Raw genomic sequence first — 11,097 nt, 5'->3', positions numbered from 1 at the left:
TATATATATATATATATAAATGAAGTGTGTAGGCAAAGCTTTACGGTAAAGGAGCACTTTTCTGGTTAACTTCAAGGCCTTGTCCTTCACTTTTAAAAAAATTTTGTTTTGACTAGCGTGGCTGTCAAGTGTTATTAAAGTTCTTGTGGATTTTACAGCTTTGGAACTTCAATCTGGTATGAAAATGTGAGCTTCTCTCAAAGTAATTGAAACCAGACAAAGTAAATAAAATTGTTCTTGGCCACAATAAATCAAATGCATTATAGAAAAATTAAGTGCTGTCTAAAGAGAGCCTCATTCTCTGAAGGAGTATAGTTTTTCAAAGTAGATTTTCCCCTTTTCTTCTCAGTTATGTGAAAAAAGTGGTTTTTTGTTGTTTTTGTTTTTTTGTTTGTTTGTGTTTTTGAGACAGAATCTTGCTCTGTCACCCAGGCTGGAGTGCAGTGGTGCGACCTCAGCTCACTGCAACCTCTGCCTTCCGGGTTCAAGCCATTCTCCTGTCTCAGCCTCCTGAGAGTAGCTGGGATTGCAGGTGCCCGCCACCACGCCCAGCTAATTTTTGTACTTTTGTATTTTAGTTTCACCATGTTGACCAGGCTGGCCTTGAACTCCTGACCTCATGTGATCCACCTGTCTTGGCCTCCGAAAGTGCTGGGATTACAGACGTGAGCCACTGCGTCTGGACCCCGAAAAAAAGTGGTTTTTTTCCCAGCAGTTTTCTTATTTTAATACCTTTTAATATCTGTTTTAGAATAGTTCTGAGTTTTTCCAAGCAAAACAAAGTTATTTTAAGAAATTATATGGAACAACAAGAATGTGATATATGTTTAGTAAAAAGGTTATAATAATATTGGATATTGAAGCATCTTTCTGTACTTCTTAAGGCACAGGTCAGTATCATCACTCTTATTCTGAAAATTTTTAAAGACCTCCTTTTCCTGCAAAAAGAAGTACAGATTTCTCGTCATAATATTCTATACTTTCCATGGTCTTTCCCTGATCTGATTTTATGATTCCTGTGAAGTTTTCCTGTGCAACCCAACACTGAAATTCCATGATTGCTTCCTCCTTCTTACACACCTTATGATTATATACCATGACCCCTGTATGCATACTCCTTACTCAGCCAGTAGTAGGCCTCCCCATATCCAGCTTTTCATTTGACACCTCTGCTGAGGACTTACCATGGCCTGACCTCACACTCAAAGCTAGAGGTGAAATGATAATCAGGACAGTGTCATTGTCCTTGAGGAGTTTTCAGTCTGATCAAGGGAAGGACGGTTCTTGGGTAGAGTGTAAGGTCAATGTACAGGTGTATACCTAGGGCTGCAGGAGGATGGGGAGAGTGACTAGCGTTGAGGAAACTGGATGAGGCTTCATAGAGGAGGTCGTCTTTAATCTGAGTTTTAAAAAGTAGAGGGGGAAAAAATCTGAGTATAAATGGGCCTGTGCAGTTCAAACCTATGTCGTTCAAGAGTCACATGTACATAAAATATGTAAAAGTTTCATTCCATTCTTATAAAAACTTTATTAAATTATCAAATCAATACATATTTATTCTATACAGTTTGGAAGTTACAGAAGAAAAATCCTTCAGTTACACTAAGAGGAAAAAACTATTGGAGGCTTTCTTATTAAAAAGGCTTTATACGACAGAGAAGACTAGAGGGAGAGGGAAAGTTGTATTTCGAGATAGGGCAGCATGAAAGCAGTATGGCATACTCAGGGAAGGGAAAGTGAGTATGTTTGGACACAGGGTGATTGAAGATGAGACTAGAGATGAGTGAGACAAAGTCTCTCTGTACTTCTCAAAGTGGTCTCTGGACCAACAGCATCAGCATCACCTGGAAAATTATTGAAATGAAACATCTCTGTATCTACCCCAGACCTACTGAATCAAAATCCCAGTGGTAAGGGCCAGGAATCTGTGTTTTTACAAGCTCTCCAATTTAAGAAGCACTCTTCTGTTTCATGGAAAGGGATTGATTGGACTCTTTCCTGTAAGCAGTTGGGAGGAATGAGAAGTTTTTAAGACTGGAGGCGTTATCATCATTTTTGTGTTTTAGGAAGACTCATTCATTGAATCAACGTTTATTTATTTATTTATTGAGATGGAGTCTTGCTCTGTTGCCCAGGCTGGAGTGCAGTGGTGAAATCTCAGCTCACTGCAACCTCCGCCTCCCGGGTTCAAGCAATTATCCTGCCTCAGCCTCCCGAGTAGCTGAGATTACAGGCATGCGCCACCATGCCCGGCTAATTTTTGTATTTTTAATAGAGACATGGTTTTGCCATGTTGGCCGGGTTGGTCTCGAACTCCTGACCTCAGGTGATCCACCTGCCTCAGCCTCCCAAAGTGCTGGGATTACAGGCGTGAGCCACTGCGCCTGACCTGAATCAACATTTATTTAGTGCTTCTTGTATGTCTGGCGTGCAGGTAGGCACTTGGAATACAATGGTGACGAAGGTACCATGGTTCCCACCCAATGGAAACCGTAATATAGTGTGAAACAGATTATAATTAAGTACATTATGAATAAATAACTATAAATTATGATAATTATTTACTGATACCACATTTATTATTCAAGAACTAGATAAAATGCTAACCCCATAATAGAGGTTACATGAACTTTATTCCAATGTACACATTATTTCAACAGCACTTTGCTTGTCTGCAAGAGTTCTTAATGCATTCTTTCCTACTAACGTTCCTTTAAGAACAAGAGAGTATTTTATCGACTTGCGGGTTAAGTTACCCTTTTGTGTTTTTCTCTCTTGTTCTCCTTTTTTCTCTTCTCTCTAAAGACTGCTCAAGGTGGTGGTCATCGAACACTCCTCTATGGACATGCCATATTGCTGCGCCATTCCTACAGTGGCATGGTGAGTACGCGTTTTGTTTCATCTCCCTGTGGTCATGCTGATCCATTTGGGGGTACACGGTCAGAAAATGCTGGTAGCATCATTTCTGCAATGGTATCAATGAGCTTGGATGTATGTGTTCTTTAATATCTTTGTACCCTTGTTAGTTTCTCATGTAAAAGATGAAAGTCAGCTCAGATGACTTTTAAGGTCTTTCAGTTCTATCATTATATGATTACCATGTTTAGTATCTTACTTTTGATAGAGTAGTTTTAGGAGGAGAGAGGTGTAAGAGTCAAACAAGAGATATTTCTTTTCCGATTTTGTTTTAAAGAGTTCATTTATTAGAGAAATAAAGTATCTTTATTGAAAGGTCAGATTTAAGAAAATCTACCTGTGAGCTCCAGTATGAATTGTACTCACCAACTTCTTTTTCTTCTTCACCAGGTTTCTCTTTTTCCACATCTGCTCCTCCTTTCACCCAGTTATTCATGAGGCTTCTTTTGGGCACAGTTTTCTCCTTCTCTGCCTCATGTATATATGCACAAATATATGTGTGTATATGTAGATATGTAAATGTTTTTAAAATATATTTTATAAATACTTTAATGTATTCTTAGATATTACATATACAGCTGACCCTTGAACAACACAGGAGTTAGGGTGCCAATCTCCTGCACAGTAGAAAATCACATATAACTTTTGACTCCCTCAGAAGATAACTATTAATATCCTACTGTTGACCAGAAGCCTTACCGATACCAGCCAACACATATTTTGTACATGTATTATATGCTGTATTGTAATAAAGTAAGCTAGAGAAAAGAAACTATTAAGTATATCAAAAGAAAAATAGATTTTCTATACATTAACTGGAAATGGATCATCATAAAGACTTTCATTCTCATTGTCTTCGTGTCAAATAGGCTAAGGAGGAGGAAGAGGAGGAATTGGTTTTGCTGTCTCAGGAATGGTAGAGCGGGGAAGAACATCTTAGTAAGTGGGCCTGGGCATGTCAAACCTGTGTTGTTCAAGGGTCAACTGTACATAAAATATGTAAAAAAATATGCAAAAATTTCATTCCATTCTTTTTTTTTGAGATGGAGTCTCACTCTGTCACCCAGGCTGGTGTGCAGTGGCGTGATCTCAGGTCACTGCAAGCTCCGCCTCCCGGGTTCACGCCATTCTCCTGCCTCAGCCTCCCGCGTAGCTGGGACTACAGGTGCCCACCACAACGCCCAGCTGATTTTTTTTTGTATTTTTTTTAGTAGAGACAGGGTTTCACTGTGTTAGCCAGGGTGGTCTCAATCTCCTGACCTCGTGATCTGCCCATGTCGGCCTCCCAGAGTGCTGGAATTACAGGCGTGAGCCACCACGCCTGGCCTCATTCCATTCTTATAAGAGCTTTATTAAATTATAAAAGCAATACATAGTCTATATGATTTGAAAGTTGCAGAAGAAAAATTCTGATGACACTAATAGGAAAAAACTGTTGGAGGCTTTTAAAAAAAGTTTTAATCTCTTCTGTCCTTAAGGGTTTTTTTTTTTTTTTTTAAACATAATTGAGATCTGACTACATTACCAAATTTATATCCTTTTGTTTTTTGAGATAGGGTCTTGCTGTCACCCAGGCTGAGGTGCAGTGGTGTGATCATGGCTAACTGTAGCCTTGAACTCCTGGGCTCAAAGGATTTTCTTGCTTCAGTCTCCTGAGTAGCTAGGACTACAGGCGCCTGCTGCCACACCTGGCTGATTTTTAAATTTCTTGTAGAGATGGGAGTCTCACCATCTTGCCTAAACTGGTCTTGAACTCCCAGGCTGAAACGATCCTCTCGCCTTGGCCTCCCAAAGTCCTGGGGTTACAGGCATGAGCCACTGTGCCCGGCGTGACTTTTTTTTCCCTTTTCTTGTAACATAAGCATTTTCCATGTTGTTTAAATTGTCAATATAATTTTAGTGGCTACATGATAGTTCAATATCTAGAATATTATACAATATCTATAATAATATACTTGATCATTCCTTTTAAAAGTAGGTGATTCCCATATTATGTAAATTGTTCTAAAGCAGAAGACTAAGTATCAATACCAATATTCAACAAGCACACACAAATTTTTGATCTCAATCATGGATATTTCTGTGATAACTTTATTTTAACTGTCTATTTAATGAAATTCAAAAGTATAGGATGAGAAGTATAGGAAATACATGGACGTGATTTTAATGATGATTTAATAATATCATTTCTTTTAATGTGTTATATCACATAAATAGGTCAGATAAGAAAACTTGTGATCATGTTAGCAAGTGCTGGAAAAGGTTGTTAATAAAACTCGATGCTCATTCTTAATAAAACTATACATTGATTATTTCCTCAGAGATAAAGATTATTAGTGTCAGATCAATAGTGAACATTGTAATTGTGAAATGCTGAAGCCATTTTAAAATCAAATTAACTAAAATAAAATAAGAATGTGTTTTATCTACCATTGCTGACTAACATTGTTCTGGAAATTTTGGCTGACATGTCAAGATATAAAATAACATAAAACAGTTTCAGAAAGTGGTTGGATGTAAGAAAAATATGTAAAAACAATTTGTATAGAGCAATCACATATTAAAATTTTATAGAAAGAATTCCACATTCTACAGCAATCAAAACACATGAACTGCATGAAATAATAAATGTTAGGGTTTCTTTTAAGACAACTACTCTCTATACATAATAGTTGGGTTAAGAGCCTGAACTTGGTTGTTAGATTTGGATTCAGTTTGCTACATGCTGGCCAGCCTGGGATATTTTGCATAATTAAGCCTATAATTACATCTGAAATTTTTATACATTCATTAAATAAATATTATTTGGCACCTACTATGTGCTAGGTACTGTTTTAGGTCCTGGATATAGTAGTGAATAAGACCAAGTTCTTGCTCTCTTTAATGAACACTTAGTGGGATAATCATTGTATCTACCTCAGAGTTACTGGAAAACTAAGGAGAAAGCATATGTTAATCGTTACAGTGCCTAATACTGTACTGTTTTTGAAAAAACTACAAAAGACTTTAATAGGAATCACTTTATTTTTGTCTAGGAAGTCTGATTATTGCAAAGTTGTTAACTTTTTAAAAAATAAAGGCAGATGTTAAGCACAGTTTATATTTAAAGTCTATAAACGTAGGGGATTATCATGGGTTGCCTGTCTTGAGGTCAGACTGACACTTCTGCTGTGGCTAAAAACAAGTTTAGAGACCCTTGAAGCCTCTTGACTATAACCTTGGGAGCCATTGCTTTTTAGTTAGGAGTCGGAATCAGAGTCTGCATTTCACATCCCCATGACCCTGAATTCCACCTAACATACCAGCATATCGACCACTGACGGGTCCATCTGCCTTCTCACACTCACAGACACACACTTAGCTGGATAGGCCCTATACCATCATAAGAAATTTCTAGCCTTTGCATTAATTTTCCAGCGATTCGAAAGGGGGGCTTGCTGGCAGTGCACTTGCTTGGTGATGGTAGTGTACTTTGAGATCCTACCACATTCATCTTTGTGTTTCTGTTCTTACAACACATTCATCTTTATGTCTCTGTTCTTACATCACATTCATCTTTGTGTCTGTGTTCTTACAACACGTTGTGGCATGGAGGTTGGGGAGCAGTAGGCTTGAAAAATGATCCTAAACTTGATGTCCAAGAATATACAGTTAGGAACACCTGAGGGTGGGAAGAATAGGGAGATGGCGGTGTTCAAGAGTGATTACTCCTGTGGAAAATGCACATGTCTGGAGACACACAATAAACTTCATTTTAGTGCAGTGACATGCTGTGCACCAAAATAAATTCTAGGTGGATTTCAAAGAGTTAAACATTTTTAAATGAAAACAAAGCCAGAAGATAAAAGAGAATAGTCTTCAAATTTGTTTGGGAGAAAGATTTCTAACTGTCAGATTACATTGTACTTTTGCAGATGATCATGAATATCACATGAAGTGAGAGATGTACCAATACATCCCCAGTTGCTTGTCTTCCTGTACTGACAGAGAACATTCCCTTAGTCTTTTGTAAGGGAAAAAAGACTACAATTCCTTTAGGATATTGCCCCTAATGCATGCTGTTCTGCCTCACAGACATTTAAAAATCTCGGCTTTGTGCAGAAGCATCGAGATTTTCAGGAAAACACTAAGAACAGCAGGGATAGATGGATGCCAAATTACAGGTCAAAATAAGACTCTGCTGGTACAACTGTAAACCTTAATGATAGCCAGTCGCTGTGGCTCATGCCTATAATCCCAGCACTTTCGGAGGTGGAGGTGGGAGATTGCTTGAGTTTAGGAGTTTGAGATCACCTTGGCAACATAGGGGGATCTTATCTCTATGAAAAAAAAGAAAATTAACGGTGCACACCTGTGGTCCCAGCTACTTGGGAACCTGAGGTAGGAGGATCACTTGAGTCTAGGAGTTCGAGACCAGCCTGGGCAACATGGTGAAACCCCATCTCTACAAAAAAAGAAAATAATTAGCTGGGCATGGTGGCATGTCCCTGTAGTCCCAGCTACTCAGGAGGCTGAGGTGGGATGATTGCTTGAGCCCAGGAGGTTGAGGCCGCAGTGAGCTGTGATCACACCACTACACTCCCAGCCTGTGTAACAGAGCAACCTTGTCTCAAAAACAACAGAAACAAAGCCTCTACTTACAACTACTGATTTTGTATTTTGCAGTATCTGTGCTGCCTGTCCACCTCCCGGTCTTCAACTGATAAGCTGGCTTTTGATGTTGGCTTGCAAGAGGACACCACAGGTGAGCACCTTGTGCCGCGGGAAGCTGGGTTCAGAGAGAGCCCTGATGGGATTGGATTGGAAGAGGCTGGAAAATACAATACATGGGATGAATGTTCTTATGAATGGGGTCAGTAAAAAATGATCTAATGAAAGTTTTTCCTAGAAGGGGGAAGTGTGTATCATTCCTCTTGGTTATTCCCACATCATTAGTTGGATGTTCAAACTAGGCTTCAAACCTTATTCTCCTTGTAGGTTTGGATAGAAAATTAATATTTACTACATGATTTACTGGATGTTAACCATATTAATGTGCACTAATTAGTTTGTGAAGTAATTCTACATATCTCTGTCATCTTAAAAATGTTTTTAAGTCTGAAAATATACTTGATGCCAACATTCAAATAAAAAGGTCAAAAATGAAAGTCTCCTTCATTTCTCTGCCTGCAGGGCATTCTTCTACATACCTGTCCAAACAGACTTGCATTTTCAGATTTGTGAAACAAAATGTATATATTAACATTTTCTTTTGGCGAATCAAAATAGGAGAACACAAATTTGATGTTCTCCTCAATACTCTGAGGATTTTGCATTGACTTTATATACCCCTATAAAATTGGACTGTTTTGTCTTTTACAATGAGCATGCATCCCTGTGTAATTAAAATAAAGACCAAGTAGAAAAAAGAATTGAAGGAAATAGTTCAACTTTTATTAAGTTGTTCCTCTGAAGAGTGAGATCAAACTATCCTCTCAGTCCACTCCCCCTCTTTAAAGTATTTCCCCATATTCACTAATTTTTTTTTTTTTTACAAACAATGAGAAGGTAAAAATAAAGCTATGTTTATGAGCCTCATACACATTTTAATAGACCAACACATAGTCTTGTACAAGAAATTCCAAGAACCCCCAGCACCAGAAAGACACATAAATATATTATTCTGATTTTGTTTTGTGCAGACTCTATCATTCCCCTGTATTTTTGCTAGTTTTCAGTTATTCTAATTAGTATATTTCAGCACACAGTTAAATGAGAAAGTTGTCAGTTCCCTCTTCATAAGAAGTAAAAGATACAGTCTAGAACTTGTTTTCATACATTGAGAAGATTATGTAATAGTCAAAACAAAACAAGTCAGTGTTTCTCCCTGCGTCCTGATTTCCTTACGCTACTCTCTTTTTATCCCATAGCTTCCTACTTCTTCTGAATTCCTCAATTATTTATGGTATTTATCATTTGTTGTCTGCCTGCCTTCATCAGAATTAAACTCACAAGGCAGATAAGTTTTTCTTCCTTGTTTATTGATGTATCCCAGCCACTAAAGCAATGATTAGCCAATAGTGGGTACTCTATAAATGTTTGAGTGAATGAAAAACTACCTGCAACTGTAAACATGTGAATTGGATGAATGAAGATAAAGAATTATGCCAGGTGACATTCAGGTTAGTTTATGGTTTGTATAAGAAAAGCAAGTTAGACTATGGTTTATGTAAGAAAAAACACAGATTATATATTGACTGTGGGAATACTTACAAAATATTATTTGGTAATTCATTTATTCATTCATGCAAAATGAATTTGTAGTGAGTGCTTATAATAGGCTAGCAGGAGCTGGAGAAACCTCAGCGAACAAAACATAACAAGTCCAACGAATAGGAACTTACATTCTGGCCTTGAGGAATTAGTCAAGAAAAAAAAAGATGTATGGAAAAACCATAAAGTTGAGTGAAGGCAAAGAATGATAAATCACGACAGATTTTGTGAAAACACTACTCTCATTTTGGGATAGAAGTCGCATTTAGGGTTTCAGAGGTATTATGAACAGAATGAAGAATGGCATGCTGACGCTTATAGGTTAGGTATTGGGAAGAAAGAGTGAAGAAGAGACATGTGGCTCATGAGACGTATGCTTGACTTGTCCTAGAAGAAATTGTTTGGTTGATGTAAACCAAGATCTTTTATAGTTCATTCTTCTACAGAAGGATTCTTTTATATGTTACCTTTAGATTAATAGAAAACACCACGGCCGGGCGCGGTGGCTCACGCCTGTAATCCCAGCACTTTGGGAGGCCGAGGCGGGAGGATCACAAGGTCTGGAGTTCAAGACCAGCCTAACCAACATGGTGAAACCCTGCCTCTACTAAAAATACAAAAATTAGCCAGGCGTGGTGGGGGGTGCCTGTAATCCCAGCTACTCAGGAGGCTGAGACAGGAGAATCGCTTGAACCTGGGACATGGAGGTTGCCGTGAGCTGATGTGCCACTGCACTCCAGCCTGGGCGACAAAGCAAGACACCGTCTCAGAAAAAAACAGAAAAAAAATGAAAACACCACATTTTAAAATAATAAAGTAAAAAGGGGACAGGGTAGTACAATCTTTAGATGACGATACTTTGCATCCTTTTTTTGAGTCAGCATCGAAAAATAACTACTGAGAAAATTTTCAAAAAATGGCTACAACACAATCATCACATCACAAAACCCCAAGTCCTTATGAAAATTGTCAAAAAACGAGATGATTTTATAGAAAGCAATTGAACGATATAATGACATGTGCATGTGTAAAGAATGAAATCAGATCAGTGTGAGTGGTGAATTTGGTCTTACATGAGTATAGATAAATATCCATTTAAAGCAATTCTTCGTGGAAGAAGAAGGCATCAGCCTTCCGTAAGTGTCACACCCAGTTTCTATGAAAAGAATCTTATTTTATCCTAAGCTAAGGCTTAATTCTTTCTCGTTTCCTGGTGTTTAAGAGATTAATTTGTATTAATTCCAGATTTCTGGAAGTTGTGTGTTTGGAATCATTAGCAAAGAAAATAGATTTTAACTAAAAGGAACTTTTTTTGTGTTTCACATATCCTTATCTCTGCAGGGGAGGCTTGTTGGTGGACCATACACCCTGCCTCTAAGCAGCGATCAGAAGGAGAAAAAGTACGAGTTGGAGATGACCTCATCTTAGTTAGCGTGTCCTCTGAAAGGTACTTGGTAAGTGTGGAAAGTAGGATCATGTATCTGGTGATATGCTAAATGACAAGTCAATAAAATGATCTCTTTAAGATTTATATTGTAAATTGTCTACGACAATTGCTTATAACCATTCCTCTATCTCTGTTAGATTAATTATAAATAGCTTCCTAAATAGAAGAAGAATGTGATGTGAGTGGAAATAGTGAGTGGAATATCAGGTTTGTTCAGGCAGGCTTCCCTCGTGACCTTGATATGCATGTTCATGATATTGATAGTACCTTTTAATAAATTATTTTATTAATAGAATGTAAATGCAGTCTAATCAGGAATTAAAAATTCCATGATCTTTATTTTGCACCTGATGAAAAGGCTATATTAATGAGGTTGTGATGACCTCTTTTGATATTTATGAAAGCAAATTATTATTATTATTATTATTATTATTATTATTATTATTATTATTTTTTGAGATGGAGTCTCGCTCTGTCGCCCG

General features: G+C 37.7%; 1 protein-coding gene across 1 annotated transcript in view; it reads left to right on the top strand.

Moving 5' to 3' along the window:
- The window catches only part of RYR2 (ryanodine receptor 2), an 808,217-nt gene that overhangs the window by 338,443 nt on the left and 458,677 nt on the right, over window positions 1–11,097 (top strand). The window contains 3 exon segments of the mRNA XM_017862245.1: window positions 2,806–2,880; window positions 7,582–7,660; window positions 10,510–10,622. Coding sequence (XP_017717734.1) covers window positions 2,806–2,880; window positions 7,582–7,660; window positions 10,510–10,622 — 267 coding nt within the window.

The sequence above is a fragment of the Rhinopithecus bieti genome, unplaced genomic scaffold (assembly GCF_001698545.2).
Source record: "Rhinopithecus bieti isolate Rb0 unplaced genomic scaffold, ASM169854v2 scaffold_57691, whole genome shotgun sequence".
Classification (NCBI taxonomy): domain Eukaryota; kingdom Metazoa; phylum Chordata; class Mammalia; order Primates; family Cercopithecidae; genus Rhinopithecus; species Rhinopithecus bieti.
Note: the sequence above shows the minus strand (reverse complement) of the source record. Positions and strands in the feature narration are given on the sequence as shown.